We start from the raw sequence: 22626 nt of genomic DNA, 5'->3' as shown, positions 1-22626 counted from the left end.
GAGAATCACACATACTCAAGACATGCACACACCTTGTATAGCTCCTGTCACTCTAATGAGTGACATATTTTAGCATGACCCAGTTTGGCCATTCTTATGTTGGAAACAGGATAATGGGCTAGATCAGGGATGTCAAAGTCCCTCCTCGAGGGCCGCAATCCAGTCGGGTTTTCAGGATTTCCCCAATGAATATGCATGAGATCTATTTGCATGCACTGCTTTCATTGTATGCTAATAGATTCATGCATATTCATTAGGGAAATCCTGAAAACCCGACTGGATTCCGGCCCTCGAGGACCGGAGTTGCCCATGTCTGACCTAAACCCTTGACTATTGCTGTACAGGGATCTCAAAGTCCCTTTTTGAGGGCCGCAATCCAGTCGGGTTTTCAGGATTTCCCCAATGAATATGCATGAGATCTATTTGCATGCACTGCTTTCATTGTATGCTAATAGATCTCATGCATCCTGAAAACTCGACTGGATTGCGGCCCCAGAGGAGGGACTTTGACACCCCTGGGCTAGATAGACCATTGGTCTAGGGCAGGGGTAGGCAATTCCGGTCCTTGAGAGCCGGAGCCAGGTCAGGTTTTCAGGATATCCACAATGAATATGTATGGGAAGGATTTGCATGCACTGCCTCTCCTTGAGATGCAAATCTATCTCATGCATATTTATTGTGGATATCCTGAAAACCTGACCTGGCTCCGGCTCTCGAGGACCGGAATTGCCTACCCCTGCTCTAGGGTTACCAGTTGTCCAGATTTCCCTGGACATGTCCGGGGGTCCAGACGGCACTTTGTTTAGGTTTTGAAAAGCCTCCCCTAAATTGCATTGGGCATAAGGAAGTCCACGCATTTGTATTAGCCTAGGGCAGGGATCGCTAACCTGCAGCTTGCGAGCCACAAGCGGCTCTTCTTACATGTGGCTGCAGCTCTCCAGGCCCCAACCCTTTAATCTCCATCCCAACCCGAAGATCCTCCCCTCCTCCCCCCGGGCCTACCAAGGTTCCTGGTGGTCCAGCAGGGGTCTTTGTGGCAGCTCTATTGAGGTACCTGGTGATCCAGCGGGGTCTTTGTGGCAGCTCTACTGAGGTACCTGGTGATCCAGCGGGGTCTTTGCAGCAGGAGCATGGCCCTCTTGCTCCTGCCTCCTTGTGGCTGCTTTCTAAAATAGCTGCTGCAACCTCTCACAGCTGCTCGCGGCATTTCCTGTAGTACCGCAAGCTGCCGAAAGAGGTCGTGGAAGCCATTTTAGAAGGCAGCTGCGAGGAGGCAGAAGCAAAAGGGCCACGCTCCTGCCACAAAGACCCCGCTGGATCACCAGGTACCTCAATAGGCCTGGGGAGGGGAGGGAATCATAGGGTTGGGAGGGAGATTAAAGGGTCGGGTCCTGGAAAGGGGAGAGAACCTTGGCTATGGGTTGGGAGGAGGAGCAGGGGAAGGGGGGAGAAAGAGCGATGAGAAGTGTAGAGACCTGTGAGGGGTTGGAGTGGAGAGAAGCTACATCTTGCGGCTCTTTGTAAATCTTGGGTTAAGTATTTTTGATAAATTGGCTCTTTGCTGTAAAAAGGTTGCCAACCCCTGAATTAAGGTGAGATGGATGAAAATATGTTTGTGCTCTATGCCAACCCCATTATGCCAGTGGTAGAGTAACTGTCTGTGTGTAATGCCTGACCATACTTGTATGTCTCTGGAGGACAACAGCTAGCCTGCTGTGTTCTGAAGTCAAACCCCTCCTCCCTCAGCTAGAGAAGACACCCATCCTCCTGGCTTCCCAGAATGCTGTTCAATCCCAAGATGGTCCTGATCATAGAACCTTACCTTGTTTAGCCTGTGGATCTCCTTCTCCTGGTACTCCCGCTGTCGGCTGACAGGAGTCAGCTGGTCCTGTAGGGTCTTATTCTTTTCCTTCAATTCATTCACCTCAGCTGCCAAGTTTTCTTTTTCTTCCTGTAGGGTTGAAAGAGAGGATTGGTCTAATGCCTGGCAACTAAAATTCAATGCAAAGAAATGCAGAGTAATGCATTTGGGGATTAATAATCTGAAGGAACCGTATATGCTGGGAGGTGAGAAGCTGATATGCATGGACGGGGAGAGGGACCTTGGGGTGATAGTATCTGAAGATCTAAAGGTGAAAAAACAGTGTGACAAGGCGGTGGCTGCTGCCAGAAGGATGCTGGGCTGTATAAAGAAAAGCGTAGCCAGTAGAAAGAAGAAGGTGTTGATGCCCCTGTACAGATCATTGGTGAGGCCCCACTTTGGAGTATTGTGCTTAGTTTTGAAGACCGTATCTGGCGAAGGACATAAGAAGACTTGAAGCGGTCCAGAGGAGGGCAACAAAAATGATAGGAGGCTTGCGCCAGAAGATGTATGAGAAGAGACTGGAAGCCCTGAATTTGTATACCCTAGAGGAAAGGAGGACAGGGGAGATATGATTTAGACGTTCAAATACTTGAAGGGTATTAACGTAGAACAAAATCTTTTCCAGAGAAAGGAAAATGGTAAAAACCAGAGGACATAATTTGAGGTTGAGGGGTGGTAGATTCAGGGGCAATGTTAGGAAATTCTATTTTACGGAGAGGGTGGTGGATGCCTGGAATGCGCTCCCGAGAGAGGTGGCGGAGAGGAAAACGGTGACAGAGTTCAAAGAAGCATGGGATGAAAACACAGGATCTAGAATCAGAAAATAATAGTAAATATTGAACTAAGGCCAGTACTGGGCAGATTTGCACGGTCTGTGTCTGTATATGGCTGTTTGAGGGAGGATGGGCTGTGGAAGGCTTAAATGGCTGAGAGGGTGTAGATGGGCTGGAGTGAATTTTGACGGAGATTTTGGCAGTTGGAACCCAAGCACAGTACCGGGTAGAGCTTTGGATTCTTGGCCAGAAATAGCTAAGAAGAAAAAATTTAAATTGAATTAGGTTGGGCAGACTGGATGGGCCATTCGGGTCTTTATCTGCCATCATCTACTATGTTACTATGACTCAGATTCAAGGTCACTGTTTGCACATGCCCTCTCTCAGTGAGCACACCTCTCTCCTGACTTCTTTAGCAGGCAAACCAGAGGAAACGGCAGCCAATTTTGGCCACCTTGGTTCCAGCAAGTTTCTCCCACCAAACCTAGGCAGCCAAATGCCTGGCAGAAAATTCTCCGAAATCCAGGTGGCCAAAATCAGAGTACCTAGAGTGGATGAACCTAATGGTTAGGTTTGATTCTCCTTGCGAGTCTGGGCAAGTCACTTAACCCTCCACTGTCCCAGGTGCAAAATAAGTACCTGTATAGATACACACACACACAATCAAATAAATAAATAAATACCTATGTAAACCACTTTCATTGTAACCATGAAAAGGTGGTAGATCAAGTCCCGTCCCCCTAGAATTAGACCTCCTATCACAATGCCCAGATTTGGGCTGCTTCACTATCATAAGAACATAAGAATTGCCACTGCTGGGTCAGACCAGTAGTCCATCGCGCCCAACAGTCCGTTCACGCGGCGGCCCCCAGGTCAAAGACCAGTGCTCTAACCGAGACCAGCCTCACCTGTGCACATTCTGGTTCAGCAGAAACTTAGCTAGCCTTATCTTGAATCCCTGGAGGGTGTTTTCCCCTATAACAGCCTCCGGAAAAGCGTTCCAGATTTCTACCACTCTCTGGGTGAAGAAGAACTTCCTTACGTTTGTACGGAATCTATCCCCTTTTAACTTTAGAGAGTGCCCTCTCGTTCTCCCCACCTTGGAGAGGGTGAACAATAGTGTGGAAACAGGCAAGCTCTGCCAGACTCCAGGGAACCAGCCTATCCCTAGCAATTAAAAACACAATGTTGAAGCACTCCCACTCAAAGTGAACATTGCTGGTCACCTCATCTCAAAACTGAATAAAGTGGAATTGGAAAATAGTCAGAGAAAGGCAACAAATGATAAAGAAGATGAAGAAAGACTAAACAGGTAGGACTCCTCTGCTTGAAGAAAAGACGACCGAAAGGGAATCCGATAGAAGTTTATGAAATCACATATAGGAGTGGAACGGTTTAAAACTTTAAATGCAAAAACAAAAGAACTAATAACCAATAGATTGAAATGGAACTGTAAACAGATTCTTTTTTCATGCAGTGCATAATTAAACTGCGGAACCTACTGACATGCTGCTGTACCGGGCCTGGAGTACTGCGTACAGCACTGGTCGCCATACATGAAGAAGGGCACAGTATTACTCGAAAGGGTCCAGAAAAGAGCGACTAAGATGGTTAAGGGGTTGGAGGAGCTGCAAAAGATTAGAGAAACTGGGCCTCTTCTCCCTCGAACAGAGGAGATTGAGAGGGGACATGATCGAGTCTGACCTCGGTTCCGGGGAAAATGGCAGAAGCACTGATAAAAGAAAACATCGATGAACATTTGGATAGAAACGAACTTCTGAAAACAAGCCAACATGGTTTCTGCAGGGGGAGATCATGCCTAACTAACTTATTGCACTTCTTCGAAGGAATTAACAAAAGGATGGACAGGGAAGACCCCATAGACATCATATACCTTGATTTCCAAAAAGCCTTTGACAAGGTGACTCACGAACGTCTACTCCGGAAACTGAAGAATCATGGGGTGGATGGAGACGTACATAGATGGATCAGAAACTGGTTGGCAGGTAGGAAACAGAGGGTAGGAGTGAAGGGCCACTACTCGGACTGGATGAGGGTCACGAGTGGTGTTCCGCAGGGCTCGGTGCTCGGGCCGCTGCTATTTAATATATTCATAAATGATCTAGAAACAGGGACGAAGTGTGAGATAATAAAATTTGCGGACGATACAAAAATATTTAGTGGAGCTGGAACTAAAGAGGAATGCGAAGAATTGCAAAGGGACTTGAACAAACTGGGGGAATGGGCGGCGAGATGGCAGATGAAGTTCAACATTGAGAAATGTAAAGTATTGCATGTGGGAAGCAGAAACCCAAGGTACAACTATACGATGGGAGGGATGTTATTGAATGAGAGTACCCAAGAAAGGGACTTGGGGGTAATGGTGGACATGACAATGAAGCCGACGGCACAGTGCGCAGCGGCTGCTAAGAAAGCAAATAGAATGCTAGGTATAATCAAGAAGGGTATTACAACCAGGACAAAAGAAGTTATCCTGCCGTTGTATCGGGCAATGGTGCGCCCGCATCTGGAATACTGCGTCCAATATTGGTCGCCGTACCTTAAGAAGGATATGGCATTACTCGAGAGGGTTCAGAGGAGAGCGACACGTCTGATAAAAGGGATGGAAAACCTTTCATACGCTGAGAGATTGGAGAAACTGGGTCTCTTTTCCCTGGAGAAGAGGAGACTTAGAGGGGATATGATAGAGACTTATAAGATCATGAAGGGCATAGAGAGAGTAGAGAGGGACAGATTCTTCAAACTTTCTAAAAATAAAAGAACAAGAGGGCACTCGGAAAAGTTGAAAGGGGGACAGATTCAAAACGAATGCTAGGAAGTTCTTCTTTACCCAACGAGTGGTGGACAACTGGAATGCGCTTCCAGAGGGCGTAATAGGGCAGAGTACAGTACTGGGGTTTAAGAAAGGATTGGACAATTTCCTGCTGGAAAAGGGGATAGAAGGGTATAAATAGAGGATTAGTGCACAGGTCCTGGACCTGTTGGGCCGCCGCGTGAGCGGACTTCTGGGCATGATGGACCTCAGGTCTGACCCAGGAGAGGCATTGCTTATGTTCTTATGAAACATTCAAGGTACTGAAGGGGATAGACTTAGTAGATAAGGATAGGTTGTTCACACTCTCCAAGGTAGGGAAAATGAGATAGCACTCTCTAAAGTTTGAAGGGGATAGATTTCGTACAAACATAAGGAAGTTCTTCTTCACCCAGAGAGTGGTGGAAAGCTGGAACGCTCTTCCGGAGGCTGTTATAGGGGAAAACACCCTCCAGGGATTCAAGACAAAGTTAGATAGGTTCCTGCTGAACCAGAATGTATGCAGGTAGGGCTAGTCTCAGTTAGGGCACTGGTCTTTGACCAAAGGGCTGCTGCGTGAGCGGACTGCTGGGCATGATGGACCACGGGTCTGACCCAGCAGCGGCAATTCTTATGTTCTTATTACACCTTACTATCATCAATTACATTGGCGGATTAAGTTCAAGTTTGGTTGTCTCTGTTTTAAGGTATTGGCAGGCTTAATTCCAGAATATCGCTTAGAATCATTTACGTTCAATAATTCCAAACATTCCAGGAAATCACACGCACTAGTCTCTTTTCCATCTGCCAAGGGCTGTAAATTTAAAAGATTTCAACGTCTGCTGTCCTATGGGATAAGGATTTGACTTTCTTAATGATGTCGATCGATTTTTAACCACAATTTCGATGTATCTTAAAAAAGTATCTTGTCACTGAATACTTTGAAAATTAGGCATACTTTGCCTTTCTTCTCATCTTTTGTACTCATAATCTTTTATGAACCGCATAGAACTTAGCGGTATTTGCGGTATAGAAGTGAGTTTTATGTTATGTTATGTTCAAGGTGATTTAATAAGAACATAAGAATTGCCGCTGCTGGGTCAGACCCGTGGTCCATCGTGCTCAGCAGTCCGCTCACGCGGCGGCCCTCTGGTCAAAGACCCGCGCCCTAACTGAGACCAGCCCTACCAGCGCACGTTCTTGTTCAGCAGGAACTTGTCTCACTTTGTCTCGAATCCCTGGAGGGTGTTTTCCCCTATGACAGACCCTATGAAGAGCGTTCCAGTTTTCTACCACTCTCTGGGTGAAGAACTTCCTTACGTTTGAACGGAATCTATCGGCGGTTTGGAAACATTCTTGGAGGAAAATGCCCTTAAAAAAAATATCAGCCAGCCACTGCTCATCCCTGGAAATGAACTTCGGGGAACACGTCTATCTTTTTGGATCTACTGGGGTTCTTGTGACTGTTGACCCAGACAAAATGATGGGCTTGATGGAAATTGGTGTGAGACTCAGCTTGCCTTTTCTTATGTTCTGCTTACCCTACAATACTTGGTTCAGTCTCTCCCCCGTCTAAACAGAGAGAGAAAAAAAATCCCAAGACAGAACATGAAAAAGAAACCACCACCCTAGGGGGAATATTTTTCAGGAGCAGGATTCTACAGGGGAAAATCAGAAACTTCCAGGAATAAGACATTCAGATGTCGGTTTAAGTATTAGTCCACATGTTGCAAGATCCATGGGTACTTTTTATTCATGTTCAATGTGAAAGTACAAGCAAACTTTCCTTCTGAAAACTCCCCAAAGTCCCTGCAGATGCTTGCACTCGCTTTTCCTGACAAAAGCTATGTGTAATATAAAAATAGGCTGGAGTTTTTAATCTCTGTTCTCATCACCACCATCTACTCAACATGCATGCTTTAATCCTCAAACAGGGAAAGCAGTTGGCAGCTAGCCTATTTATGCAGCAAAACCATTGCTTCACCCACCAGAGTAGCCATCGAACTTTGATCTTTGAAGTTAAAATGACCAGACACTTCACAAATAATACAGGAAACCCTAAAGGTGACTTCTTTTGGTTTTCACTCCCTACCAGATGTAATTTTCCTGCCTCTCTTTGACCTTATTACTGATTCAATTGTGAGTTTCAAGTTTCTTTAAAATTTCTTATACCGCCCAATAAACCTTCTAGGCGGTGTACAAAATCATAAAAACATACTTTAGCTAAAATACAAGTTTAAGCTGACAAAGGGATTTGGCAGAAGGGCTCCGAGGTAAGATAACATTATTTGCTGATGACGCCAAACTAAGCAATGTAGTGGGCAAAAGCACAATAGATAAAAATTCAATGCCCGACAATATGATGCACGATCTACTCTTACTAGAGAACTGGTCTAAGACATGGCAGCTCAGCTTCAATGCCAAAAAATGCAAAGTTATGCACCCAAAAGTTGGGTACCCAAAATCCATGCAGGACTTATACCCTTAATGGAGAGATCCTAACAAGAACGGTAGCAGAACGGGACTTAGGGGTGATCGTCAGTGAGGACATGAAGGCTGTCAATCAAGTGGAGCAAGCTTCTTCCAAGGCAAGATAAATCATAGGTTGCATACGCAGGGGCTTCGTCAGCCGTAAGCCTGAAGTCATTATGCCTCTGTATAGATCCATGGTGAGACCCCACCTGGAATACTGTGTGCAATTCTGGAGGCCGTATTACCGTAAGGATGTGCTGAGGCTGGAATCAGTCCAGAGAATGGCCACCCGGATGGTCTCGGGACTGAAGGATCTCCCGTACGAAGAACGGTTAGACAAATTACAGCTATACTCGCTCGAGGAGCGCAGAGAGAGGGGAGACATGATCGAGACGTTCAAGTATCTCACGGGCCGCATCGATGCAGAGGAGGATATCTTCTTTTTCAAGGGTCCCACGGCAACAAGAGGGCATCCGTGGAAAATCAGAGGCGGGAAACTGCGTAGTGACACCAGGAAATTCTTTTTCACCGAAAGGGTGGTTGATCGCTGGAATGATCTTCCACTTCAAGTGATTGAGGCCAGCAGTGTGCCTGATTTTAAGGCCAAATGGGATCGACACATGGGATCTATTTGCAAAGTAAAGGCAGGGGAGGGTCATTAGGGTGGGCAGACTGGATGGGCCGTGGCCCTTATCTGCCGTCAATTTCTATGTTTCTATATAAGCATCATCAAACAGTAACAATAACTTACGAAGACTTTTAAAAACAAAGACAAACAGGAACAAAAGGTAAAAAGGCAAGAACTACAATAGTCAAAGTAAAAGAGAACAATTAGGGAAAAAACAATAGGGGGGACTGCTATAAATAATTGCCCTTAAAAGGACAGTCTTTAGCTTCGTCTTAAAATTATTAAGAATTGATTCTTTGCGTAAGTAATTTGGGATACTATTCCAGAGAGAAGGGGAGGTAACCGAGAAGATCGTAGACCTCATTGTTTTTATATATTTCAGTGACGGAATAGAAAAAAAAGGTTATTGGCTGTCGATCTTAGAGTCTTAGAAAGATTATAAGGGGTAAGAAGATTATTAATAAATTCAGGCTGTTTTTAACCTCTTGCCCTATTGTGCTCAGCCCTTTCATGTTCTTCTGTTTCATAATAATTTTGGAGTTCTATCCCTCCCTTCCTGTGCCTCAAATAAGTAATAATAGCTTTATTTATATCCTGTCATACCATTTCAGTTCAAGACGGTATACAGTAGTGGATGGTTACAAAGTGGGGAGTAGAGGGAGATAGAGGTGGATGTAGAGGGGGGGAGGAAAGGGGGAGAGAAGCAGGAAGTGAGGGGCGGAGGGGTGTTAAGAATGGGTCAGGGGCTTGGAGGATCAGACAAACTTGTTGATGTCACTTATTTTATGTTGTTGGTTTACCCCTGATTTTAATATTATGTAAATCGCTTAGAAATTTTATAAGTGTCGCATCTTATCTAATATAATAAAGCCCTAAGCGCGCATGCGCACTCCCACCTGCGTGCTCCCATTTTCCGTGCGCTGTAGGGCACCGTAGGTAGGAGTGCGCATACGCGCGAATCCCCCGAGGCAGATGTCGGCCGCGGCGGCTGCAGGAGCGGCTGAAGGCCGTGGCGGCTGTCGGCGGCTGCAGGCTCGGCGGCGGATTGGAGACAGCGCCGATCCTCAGGTCCCCCTCCCCCCCAGCCGACATTTGTACCCGGAGCCAGAAACGAAACGCCGAGGTCATATCGCTGTGGGAGGGGCGGATGGGAGGGTCAATGGGGTCGGTTGGAAACAGGCTGATCATCGGTTCTACTGCACAGGGGGGATGGGAGGGAGGGAAATAAAAATGCCGGGTTCTACTGTACAGGGAGAATGGAAGGGCGGTAGAAATTTAAAGATGCTGCTCATTGGGTCTACTACACAGGGGGATGGGAGGGAGGCAGGCAGGAAGGTTGGCTTCGGGGGTGGGGTTGGGTCAAAGTCTGGAAGGCAGTGAGGGGGACATAGGAAGGAGGCACTGGGGGGCACTAAGGACATAAGAAGGGGCACTGAGGGCACTAAGGACACAGGACAGAGGCACTGGGGACACTAAGGACATGGGAAGGAGACACTGGGGGCACTAAGGACACAGGACGGATGCACTGGGGGCACTAAGGACATGGGAAGGAGGCACTGGGGGTACTATGGCCACAGGACGGAGGCACTGGGGGCACTTAGGACATGGGAAGGAGGCACTGGGGGCACTAAGGACGTAGGAAGGGGTACTAAGGACATGGGAAGGAAGAACTGGGGTACTAAGGACATAGGAGGCACTGAGGGCACTAAGGACATAGAATGGGACAATATGGACATAGGAAGGGGGCCACTGAGAGACAGGCAGGCATGGCACAACAGAGAAATAAAGGGGGCCAGGGAAACAGAGACAGAAAGAAAGAAAGATAGACAGGAGGCCAGGGAGAGACCCAGACAGAAAGAATGACAGACAGACAGCATCCAAGGAGAAAGAGACAAAGAAAATAGACATCTACTCTAGCACCCGTTAATGTAACAGGCTAAAATACTAGTTTTTAAAATAAACTTGGAAACTTTGCTTTGGCTAGTCAGTTTGTTTAGATCTGCTAATGTAAGCTTAACTCCTGAAAACTATTCAAGATGCAGACATAATCCAATCTAAAGATTTCCTAGTGAGTGAAAGGATGTGGAGATTCACCCTTCCTTTAGAGCCACTGAAACTGCTTTGGTTGACTCCCCTCTGCCGCTTGTCCCTCTCGGTGCTCTTTCAGTCAGTTGCCCAAGGTCAGCAGAAAGGTTAAATACACCTCTCTGTATCAGTAAATACACAGGAATCCATCCCAGTTCCTGTTCCACCAAGGTGTACCCCATGCCTTTACTCTTCTGATAAAAGTCATGGACTGCTGACCCTTTGTTCCCACAGCAGGGTGCAGGAGGTACTTCTTCCATCAGGCACATTGATGGGCCGTGAAGTGTGTTATCATAAAATCACTATCTCTATTTTTGTTCAAATCCTTGCTAACTACTGTGGGAGAATAGTCTAGTGGTGTCATCAGGAAAGCCAGGGTTCATATTAGAGAATGACATGGGACAAATTTGCAGGAAGTCAATGTCCCCGTCCTGTTCACGCAAGTTTTGTCGCTGTCCCTGTCCCATTCCTGCCTTAACTGTACAAGCCTCGAACACTTATCATTTTAAAGTGTTTGAGGCTTGTGCAGATTAAGATGGAGCTTCTAGGAATGGGGCAGGGACAGCGACAAAACTCGCAGGGACGGAGAAATGAGTTCCCCTGGGAATGGGGAAAAATTTGTCCCCGTGTCATTCTCTAGTTCAAATTCCCTTGCTGCTCCTTCTGAGCTCTGTTGCCTCAGGGACAAATTTAGACTGGAAGCCCTCTAGGGACAGGAATATTTATTTTAAAAAATGTTTTTCCTGCATCATCTGAGAGAACTGCAGAGATGATGTACAAAAAAACAACGGGTCCTTTTACTGAGGTGCGCTAACTGATTTAGTGCACGCTAATGCTTCCATAGAATATAACGAATGCGTTAGTGCTAAATCAATTTGCGTATGCTAATCGGTTAGTGCACCTTAGTAAAAGAGGAGGCCTGTCTAATCAATAAGTTTGTAACCAAAGAATATGGTCCACATGGGTCCTGGTTTTTAACCTCATGTGGACCATATTCTTTGGATACAACCTGTTTACTTATGGATTAAAGGCTTGTTTTTTTTGTACATCATCTCTGCAGTTCTCTTCTTTGCTGTTCGACATATCACTGTAGTACTGATGGATTTTTGGACTTGTGTTTATCCTGCATCATCTACCATTCTGAGAGACTTACCGTATTTTTTGGACCATACGACGCACTTTTTTCACCCACAAAAAGGGGGTGGAAAAGAAGGTGCATCTTATGGACCAAATACACTGCGTACCCCCCCGGTACCTTTTTTAGTGGTGTTGGTCCAGCGCGGTCTCCTGGACGGCTGCATTTGTCTTAAAAGAGCGACGCACAACGCAGCCAATCACAGAGGGGCGCGGGACGAGGCAGGAAGCGCAAAGGTCACGCTCCTGCATTGTGTGTCGCTCTTCTTAAGACAAAGGCAGCCGTCCAGGAGACCGCGCTGGACCACCACCACTAACAAAGGTACCGGGAGGGCTTTGAGCGGCTTCGGGCGGCTTCTGGCTTCCCAGCACCAAATCACCAAATGTACCTACGTGTAGAGGAGGAAAAACCAAGAAGAAAAAAAATTCTGAACCAAATTTTTTTCTTGGTTTCTCCTCCTCTACAGGTGGGTGCGTCTTATGAATACTTATTATACCGCTATGTACCGTATTTTCTCGCATATAACGCGCGCGTTATACGTGGTTTTTACAAACCGCGCATACCCTTGCGCGTTATACGCGTGAGCGCGTTGTACAAAAATTTTTTTACATAGTTTCCCCCCCCCCCCCGACGCCCGATTCATCACCCGGAAGAAGCGCTCGCACTCCCACCCCGAAGGACCGCTCGCACCCCCACCCGAAGGACTGCTCGCACCCCCACAGCCTCCCCCCCTCCCCCATGGAGAAGCTGTCTACCTTGTTTCCGGATGCCAGCCCAGCTGCTTCCTCTGCCGGTGGTCCTGCCCCTTCTCAGAGCCCTGTGCTGCGCTGCTTCCTCTTCAGGCGGTCCCGCCCTTTCTCTGATGTCAGAGAAAGGGTGGGACCGCCGGAAGAAAAAGCAGCGCAGCAGGGCTCAGAGAAGGGGCGGGACCGCCGGCAGAGAAAACAGCTGGGCTCGCTGGCATCTGGAAACAAGGTAGACTGCTTCTCCATGGGGGAGTGGGGTGAGGCTGTGGGGGTGCGAGCGGTTCTTCGGGTAGGGGTGCAAGCGGTCCTTCGGGTGGGAGTGCGAGCGCTCCTTCGGGGTGGGGGTGCGAGCGGTCCTTCAGGGTGGGGGTGTGGGTGCGTGCGAGCGGTCCTTCGGGTAGGGGTGCGAGCGGTCCTTCGGGGTGGGGGTGCGAGCGGTCCTTCAGGGTGGGGGTGCGGGTGCGTGCAAGCGGTCCTTCGGGGTGGGGGTGCGAGCGGTCCTGCGGGGGGGGGGGGGTGAATCGGACGTCGGGGGGAGGGCATCAGGCTTTCAGGGTAGGGACAGGACTTCAAGGAGGAAAGGAGAGTTGGGGCGGGCGAAAACAGAGTCGGGGTCTCCAGAGGAGAGTCGGGGCGGGCGAAAGGAGAGTCAGGCAGCATGCGCGGTATACGGGTGTGCGCGGTATATAAAAATTTATATACATAAATATGTGTTTTTTGCGCGCTATACCCGTGTGCGCGTTTTACACGGGTGCGCGTTATCTATGTGAAAATACGGTAACTCTCCTTGAGCTATGAGAAAAAAGCGAAACAAATCCAAATCTTGTTACCCTTTGCCATTCCCTCCCTCCTACTTACTTGTTCAGCTTCAATCTTGGACTTGGCTAGCAGAAGTTTACGGTCATAATCTCTCTGTTTCTGCTCTCGTTCTACTTCCATTTCAGCCACCACTTTCTGAGAGTCCGCCAGCTTCTTGCGCAACGTGGTTATCTATAACAACACGAGAGGACACGTTACAGTCAACTTTTGCGCCCTCGTCTTATTGATGCGGGGCCAGTCTCAGGGCTTGAGCAGTGCAAGTCTTCGGCCTCATACTATGAGACTGGGCCCCCAAGCCCCACAGAAGGAAGGTGGTACTGTGTCAAGCGTCGCTTCTCCTGCCAAATGCTTTCTATTTCATTTTTTTAAATCTTTGTTTTGATTGATTTTCAAGAAAAATAAAATTTTTACAACGCAAACAGAAAAATACATGATCAATCCCAGGCAATAACATGAAGAAATCAGTAACAGCAGGGGTCCCCAAAGTCCCTCCTTGAGGGCCGCAATCCAGTCGGGTTTTCAGGATTTCCCCAATGAATATGCATGAGATCTATGTGCATGCACTGCTTTCAATGCATTCCTGGGGAAATCCTGAAAACCCGACTGGATTGCGGCCCTCGAGGAAGGACTTTAAGATCTCTGAGTAACAGTGTTAATAATAATAATAATAATAATTTATTTCTTGTATACTGCCAAACCAGTAAAAGGTTCCAGCCAATTTACAATACAAGAAAAGCTATTTCTAGAAGATACATAATGCCTATAGATTAAAAGCATTAACATTAGAACACTTAAACTATGGGGAGTTGTTACAGACCCGGTGGATATTCGGAGGAGGCTGTCCGGTGGTTACTGCTTCCTGCAGCAGCGGCTCTTCACCACTGTTTGAATCGCCGACAGGCACTTGCTGAGACGGACCCCCTGACGTCATCGGGTCCATCTCCAACTACTTGAAAAGCAGCCGCTGCCGCGGTTTACACTCGGGAGCTGTTACAGACCCGGTGGATATTCGGAGGAGGCTGTCCGGTGGTTCCTGCTTCCTGCAGCAGCGGCTCTTCACTACTGTTTGAATCGCCGACAGGCACTTGCTGAGACGGACCCCCTGACGTCATCGGGTCCATCTCCAACTACTTGAAAAGCAGCCGCTGCCGCGGTTTACACTCGGGAGCTGTTACAGACCCGGTGGATATTCGGAGGAGGCTGTCCGGTGGTTCCTGCTTCCTGCAGCAGTGGCTCTTCACCACTGTTTGAATCGCCGACAGGCACTTGCTGAGACGGACCCCCTGACGTCATCGGGTCCGTCTCCAACTACTTGAAAAGCAGCCGCTGCCGCGGTTTACACTTGGAAGCTGTTACAGACCCGGTGGATATTCGGAGGAGGCTGTCCGGTGGTTCCTGCTTCCTGCAGCAGCGGCTCTTCACCACTGTTTGAATCGCCGACAGGCACTTGCTGAGACGGACCCCCTGACGTCATCGGGTCCGTCTCCAACTACTTGAAAAGCAGCCGCTGCTGCGGTTGCGGCCGCAGCCACATGGCCGCAGGGCGTGGCTGAAGGGAGCCCCTTGGAGCTACGAGGAGCCTGAGAGCAGGATCTTCTTGGTAATATAATTTACTTTAAACATTTGTATGTTTGTTTGGATATGGGGAAAAGAAAAATCAAACCAAAGAGTTCAACACCAGTGGTATCTGGTCCCATGGACAGACATCTAACATTATTATCTGAAAATCCACTTTGCACAAGGGGTCTCCTCTACTCACATAGGTAAATTAGTTTATACTGAAATACCTAAACCATTGATTTTTTCTGGAGGAGTAGAGGAAGGTCCACGTACAGAGGAAACACCGGATATTACCTTAAGGGACTTATGGTTAGGAATATCTAGAGTTGAAGGGTGTCTCAGGACAATGATGAAACAAATGGGGGATTTTTCTCAGTCTGTTTCTTCTAAATTAGAAAATGTGGACTCTAACTTAGGTTGTTTGGCTAAACGATTGAATATTGTAGAAACTCAATGTAATAATTTACAAGCTGTCTTGGTATCTGCTGTTAAAGATTCTACAGTGATACACTCCAAAATTGAATCTATGGAGAATATGAATAGAGCAAAAAATCTCCGCTTGGTCAATTTTCCAGTAACTCACTTATTGTCACCTGAAATTTTATTAAGGAAGTTTCTTAAAGAAGTACTGGGAATGGCCAATGCGGAGAAATTTCCAATAAATAATTATTATTATATTCCTCCAAAAAAAAATAGAATCTGCCCAGGAGGTGGACCATCTGGCCACACCAGAGATAAATTTGACTGAATTTTTGGAAGACACACAGGATGTGATCCAGAGTCGGTCCAGCCTGGTGATAACATGCATGAGTGAGATGGATAAGACGTTAATTATGAAACTTTATTTTAAGAACAGGTTAACAAAATTTTGTGGGGATTTCGTTAGGATTTTTCCGGATGTCTCCAGAACCACTCAATTAAGAAGGAAAGAATTTCTGAAATTGAAGGATAGAGTTTTGGCTCTAGAGGCATCTTTCTACCTGAAATTTCCTTGTAAATGTTTAATTAAGTTACAAGATATTGAATATGCTTTTTGGGATCCTATTCAATTACAACAATTTCTAGTTGCGAGAGAATAGAAATGAGTTTTGTTTCACCTAGCTGAGAATAAGAGGAGTGATTAATTTAATATCCCATAGTAAGGAATGATTCAAGGAAGGCTAGTACAACTGAGAATTATTGTCCTTTAGTTTTCTTAAATTTATTTTGATTAGAAATTGTAATATGTTCTCCCCATTGATGTGGGCTTAAAAGGAATTATGTATGTATGATTTGATTATGTATTGCTTTGTGTGATTTTTCCTTTTTTCCTTTGGAAATATTGGATATTGTAAAGTATTCAAAAGCATAATAATTAAAAAAAACAAACACTTAAACTAAACTAAACCTTAAGTTTGCATATCGCATCATCTCCATAAAGATAGAGCTCGACACGGTTTACAGGTAATTCAATAAATGAGGGAAGGATATAATAAGAAATTAGAGGTTAAGAAGAGGATAGCTAGCTTTACATTTTAAATAGATAGCTTTACGTTTTGGAGAAAAGCCAGGTTTTCAGATGCTTTTGGAATAATTGGAATGAGCCTAGGTTCAGCAGCGGGACAGGGAGGTTATTCCAAAGCTCAGTGAATTTGAAGAAAAGGGATTTCCCTAATTTCCCTGCATACATGACGCCTTTTAACGAGGGGAAAGATAGTTTGAGTATGTGGGCGGATCTGGTAGTGTCAGGTCTCTAAGAATTCCAGGATAGTGGGATTAGGGGAGGAAGGATGTCATGTGGGATCTTGAAAATTAGGCAGGTACATTTAAAGTGAATCCTAGAAATCACCGGAAACCAGTGAAGTTTTGACAGAAGCGGGGAAACATGATCGAATTTGCTTTTTGCGAAGGTCAATCTAGCCATAGTGTTCTGGGTCCGCTGAAGTCTTTGAAGATTTTTCTTGGTTAGACTTAGATAGATGTTAAGTTAACTTAAGTTACAAATTTATCAAATAGTTGTGTTTTTAGTAATTTTCTAAAATTATAGTAAGATGGAACTTTTAGCATAATTTTGCCAAACCAGGAATTCAATTTAGCTGCCTGAAAAGCGAGAGTTCTCTCTAAAAAAAAAGTATTTCAGCCCTATGGAAGCTCCGCTCCATCAAAAAATTCTTCGATGAATCATCCTTTCGATTACTTGTACAATCATCCATCTTGAGCACGCTAGACTACTGCAACATCATATGCCTGGGAGCCTATAAGAAGACACTCCACAAGCTAAGATTAATCCAAAACAGTGCTGTCCGTCTCATCTTTGGATTAAAAAAATGGGAACATATCACCCCATACTTGTAAATACTCCACTGGTGCCAGTGGAATCTAGAATACTCTTCAACCTTGCCTGCATCAGCTACAAAGCGGTCTTTGGGATGCTTCCAACTTACCTCGCCTCCCAATTCCTCCTCAACCACGCCAATAAGAACTCTCGCAGAATAAATCTCTTTAATTACCCATCTCTAAAATCATGTCACTACAAGAGGTTCCTTGACAGAATGCTATCGTTCCAGGCAGCCAAACTGAACACATGGCTCGTAAAACCCATACTCGAGGCTGCGTCATATGCTGACTTCAGAAAATCTCTGAAGACCCGTCTCTTTAACACTATCTGAGTTCCCTTCCATTGACAATTCTGTATCCCTGTAAGTGCTTTCTCTTCCCATTACCCCTCTTACCCCATTGCATGTATATTGTTGTAAACCTCTCTTTCTCATGGCATGCTTCTTCTTGTAAACTGCCCCTTACTCATGTATCCTGTTGTAAACCGCTCCATACTTCTGTATCCTGTTGTAATCATTTGCTGCTTGTTGCAAACATCTCGTACTCTCATTGCATGTATCTTCTTGCAAACCGCTCTGAACTTATGTATCTTGTTGTAAACTTTTGTTTCTTGTCGTAATCATTGCATACTTTCATTGCATGAATCTTGCTGTAAACCGCTTCGAACTTATGGTATAGCGGTATATAAGAAATAAAATTATTATTATTAAAAATATCTTAAAATGACATAATTTGACAGGAGGGTGTGTAAATAACTGGACTTTAAGTGTAGGCTTGTTTGAGTAATTTGAGGAGAAATGGGAAACATAATCAAATTGCCTGCTATTCTAACGTAGGCCTGTAAAAGAAAATGCTAGATCTAGTATAATCTAACACAATAGACAGCAAGAAAACCCAACAAATTATCATATATTTTGGTTCATAGACAACACCGCGAAAGACAAAGGCGTGCGCCGACAACTGAGCGCAAGACGGAGGCGCGCGCCGCAGAAAATTACTGTTTTTAGGGGCTCCGACGGGGGTTTTTGTTGGGGAGCCCCCCCAGTTTACTTAATAGAGATCGCGCCGGCGTTGTGGGGGGTTTGGGGGGTTGTAACCCCCCACATTTTACTGTAAACTTAACTTTTTCCCTAAAAACAGGTAAAAAATGAAGTTTTCAGTAAAATGTGGGGGGTTACAATCCCCCAAACCCCCCACAATGCCCCCACAACGAGGCGCGATCTCTATTAAGTAAAGTGGGGGGGAGGTTCCCCCCCCACACACCCCCGTCGGAGCCCTAAAAACAGTAATTTTCTGCGGCGCACGCCTCCGCGCTGCACTCAATTGTCTGCGCGCGCCTTTGTCCCGGTGCGCTTTTGACCTGACACCTATATTTTAGTACATGGATCACTGTGTAGATGCACCTCAAACTGATGTTACGCTTGCTCACCCTTTAAGTCAATTCTGCATGTCACAATGTGCAACTTTCACGAGTTAAAAATTAACCCCTCCCCCTTTTACAAAACCACGCAAGAAGGTTTTTGCATTGTCCGGCGCAGTGAATGCTCTGCGCTGCTTTGATGATATTAGAGTTCCTGCGAGCACTGGAGCAGCGCACAGCAGTCAGCACGCCGCCCGGCACTAAAATCCTCTTGCGTGGTTTTGAAAAAAAAAAAATAAAAAAGGGGGGGGGAGGGGTAAGAGAAGCCCTAACTAAAGAGGAAGGATCTTGAGCAAGTATTCTTCCGTCAACACCTGCAGCTCTTCTCGCCCCCAAATTTCCCCGTCTGTGCCTCTTAGGATAACACCGTCCAGAACTTGTAATGGCTCTCTAATTGTGGAACGCCCTACCCCATTACATTAGAGAAGAAAAAGACCTCAGTCAATTTAAGGAACTTTTAAAAAGCCGTCTTTTTAAAGACGCTTTTAACATTTAAATTTTATATTTAACTCTTAACCCCCTTTTAGATACAAATATTAGGGCTTGAATTTCTTACCCTGACCTATTGTTTCATCCCTTTTTTCCCTCTCTCTATAAGCCATAAACATGTAACTTTACCCCTTTATCCTCACGTTCCATGTACGTCTTAAAATTGTTTGTCCCAAGACTTATGTCTGTTATTTATTCATTGTAACACGCTTTTATGAAATTGTTAATCGCTTAGTAAATCGAATAAGCGATCCATCAAATATGAATAAAAACCTGAAACCTAACTTTACACAGCTTCCGTGCAAAGATGCTACGTTTCCAAAACAACTATAACGCTCCCAGAATCAGAGAGTGTACACAGATCTCCCGACCTCATTCCCTTTTCTTTCATGAAAAAAGGGGAACATAGGGAAGGGGAAAAACAGTCAATCTTCACAGGTTGACTTGAAAAACATATCCGCTATTCCTGAGGAATCAATCTCCGAGTCAACTCAAAGAACATTATTGATATCTTTTGTTTTCCAGCAGGACTTGGACTCGTTTATGAAATTATACTTTAACCCCCCCTCTTTAACTAAGGTGCGCGATGCTTTTTAGCGCGGGCCTATCCCGCGCTAAACGCTAATGCATGCACGCTATCCTATGGACGCGATAGTGGTTAGCCCATGTGTTGATTTAGCATGCACTAAAACACTTAGCACGCCTTTGTAAAAGAGGGCCTAAGTCTTCCAAAAATGTATTCTATGGACAAAGAATTATGGGCATATTTAGATGTAAAAAATCCACGCAGGAAAGAAGGAAGCCGTTCCTGTCTCTAAGATAAGAAGTTATATCTGGGTGCAACGTTCCTTCTAGCTTACCTTTGAAAGTGTGTTGCGAGATATGCACAAATTAAGTCTGTATTCTTTCTGCCAGAGCAATTAAAATCCTTCCTGGAGCTGAAGAAGATAGCCTGATGGAGCACACACAGGTGCATTGAATTATTGACAAGCCAACTAGTGTTCTAGCTTTACCTTTGTTATTATTTTTCCTTTTGATTAAGAAATGTACTTCTCTTTACTCTGGCAATAATTCCCCTTAAGTTTATTGGGGTCTAAGGAAGATTACCGTATTTTCATGCATATAACGCGCATACGTGTATAACGCGTATAGCGCGCGGGAACAAAGCATTGCTGTAAAAAAAAAAAATCTATATAGCACGCACACGCGTATACCGCGCATGCTGCTATAACCTCCTCCCGCCACCCCCGCTTACTCCCTTTTCTGGCCTGCGAACCGGCATCCTCCCTCCCCTCTCGCGTCACACCCCCTCCCCCGCGATCCTACATCCCCCCCCCCAGCACCGCAAAGACATCGCTTACCCGATTGGGCACCGGCACCAGCACCAATGCACAGGACGTGCCAGTGCTAGTGCCCGAAGATCCTCCCTCGCCTGGGCTGGGCGGTGCGAGGGAGATCCTCCCTCTTCCCTGTGCTGGGCTGGTCTGGGCTTTGAGCATTTGCGCATGCTCAAAGCCTTCTGGTCTCGCTCTCTCCGAGATTGAATCTCGGAGAGAGCGAGACCAGAAGGCTTTGAGCATGCGCAAATGCTCAAAGCCCAGACCAGCCCAGCACAGGGAAGAGGGAGGATCTCCCTCGCACCGCCCAGCCCAGCCCAGCCCAGACGAGGGAGGATCTTCGGGCACTGGCACGTCCTGTGCATTGGTGCTGGTGCCGGTGCCCAATTGGGTAAGCGATGTCTTTGCGGTGCGGGAGGGGGATGTAGGATCGCGGGGGAAGGGGGGTGACGCGAGCGGGGGGGAGGATGCCGGTTCGCAGGGGGGATGCCGGATCGCAATGAGAAAAAAAAAAATTGTATAACGCGCTCACACATATAATGCGCATGGTTATACTCGGTTTGTAAAATCATGTATAACGTGCGTGTTATATGCGTGAAAATACGGTATATAATTATTCTACATACCAAAAGTTTTCTTTTTTTGTGATGGCATATATTAACTTTATTCTGCTGTATTTCTGTAACAAGAAGTTTATTTTCTTGTAAAAATAATTGATAAATAAAGAATAAAAATTTTTTAAAAAGGGGGAACATTAGCAGATGCGTACACTGGCTTCGGTGGAAGTTTGGATTGAGGCATGACTGCTCACGTTTCAAACTTGTGCTAATCCAACCCCTTTTCGTGTTTGTTACTTCAAGCCCAGAATATGCACATGTTTCTCTTTCCTTTAAACATTAGGCTCCTGATATTTTTGCCTTGGGACTACTTCATAATTTGGATATGTAGGGGGTCGATATTCAGACAATGGAAGTCAGACTGGCTGCCTCCTGCAGTTGGTACTGAGCTTGGATATTCAATTCTGGACTGTTTCTGGTGACTGGCATTGAATATCCTGTTTATTTTTGGCCGCTATAAAGTTAGCCAGCTAAGTCAATTTTTCGGCACTGGTCAGCTAAGTTTATAGCGGCCAAAGATAGACCAGCTTTTTAAGTGGTTTGATTTGGCTGCTACACGTAGCCAACTAGGACTTTCAATTTCACGAATAGCTGGCTAAGTTGCACATACACCCCTGAAGTACCAGTACTGAAGAGCTGAGCCTCACCTTTTGCTCATATTGTTGCTTCATTGATCGGAAATGCTGGTCCCACTGCTTATTCACCTCCAGGAGCTATGGAAAAAGAAAATGATGAAACTGAGGGTCTCTCAACAGAAATGGGACCTCAAAAGGGGATACGTATGTAGACTAAAGAGGGGATTTCTTAGGGGAAGGCTCCCTATTCTTATACACTGTCAGAAGGTATTAAATAAACATAAGAAATGCCATACTGGAACAGACCGAAGATCCATCAAGCCCAATATCCCGTTTCCAACAGTGGCCAACCCAGGTCCCAAGTACCTGGCAGAAACCCAAAGAGTAGCAACATTCCAGAGCTCAGATTGTGATGTCATCAAGCCTCATTCCACCAATGCCTAAGAGCTGACCTCATCAGTGATGTCACAATGGCTTGATTGTCCTATACTTGGCTCACATAAGAACTGGGACAGACCGAAGGTCCATCAAGCCCAGTATCCTGTTTCCAACAGTGGCCAACCCAGGTCCCAAGTACCTCCTAGCTAGATCCCAAGAAACAAGACAGATTCTATGCTGCTTATCCTAGGAGTAAGCAGTGGATTCCCCAAACCATCTCAATAATAGCCTATGGACTTCTCTTTTAGGAAATTATTCCAACCTTTTTTTAAACCCTGCTAAGCTAACTGATTTCACCACATTCTCTGGCAACAAATTCCAGAGTTTACACATTGCGTGAAGAAATATTTTGTTTTAAAGATTTTGTTTTAAATCTACTACTTAGTAGCTTTATCGCATGCTCCCTAGTCCTAGTATTTTTGGAAAGAGTAGACAAGTATTTTATAGAGCTCTTTCATATCACTCCTGAGCCATCTCTTCTCCAAGCTGAAGAGCCCTAACCACTTTAGCCTTTCCTCATAGGGAGGCCGTCCCATTCCT

At 45.7% G+C, this 22626-nt stretch overlaps 1 protein-coding gene across 2 annotated transcripts in view; it reads right to left on the bottom strand.

Annotated features, from left to right (window-relative positions):
• The window catches only part of TNIP1 (TNFAIP3 interacting protein 1), a 109780-nt gene that overhangs the window by 18768 nt on the left and 68386 nt on the right, over window positions 1–22626 (bottom strand). For both annotated transcript variants that reach the window (XM_033927600.1, XM_033927602.1), the window contains exons 10-12: window positions 21721–21786; window positions 13374–13505; window positions 1823–1951 (exon numbers count right to left, since the gene is read on the bottom strand). In XM_033927600.1, the coding sequence (XP_033783491.1) occupies window positions 1823–1951; window positions 13374–13505; window positions 21721–21786 (327 nt within the window). The remainder of the gene's footprint in view (window positions 1–1822; window positions 1952–13373; window positions 13506–21720; window positions 21787–22626) is intronic.

The sequence above is a fragment of the Geotrypetes seraphini genome, chromosome 18, assembly GCF_902459505.1.
Source record: "Geotrypetes seraphini chromosome 18, aGeoSer1.1, whole genome shotgun sequence".
NCBI lineage: Eukaryota > Metazoa > Chordata > Amphibia > Gymnophiona > Dermophiidae > Geotrypetes > Geotrypetes seraphini.
The sequence above is the reverse complement of the archived record's forward strand: the minus strand, read 5'-3'. Positions and strand labels throughout refer to the sequence as shown.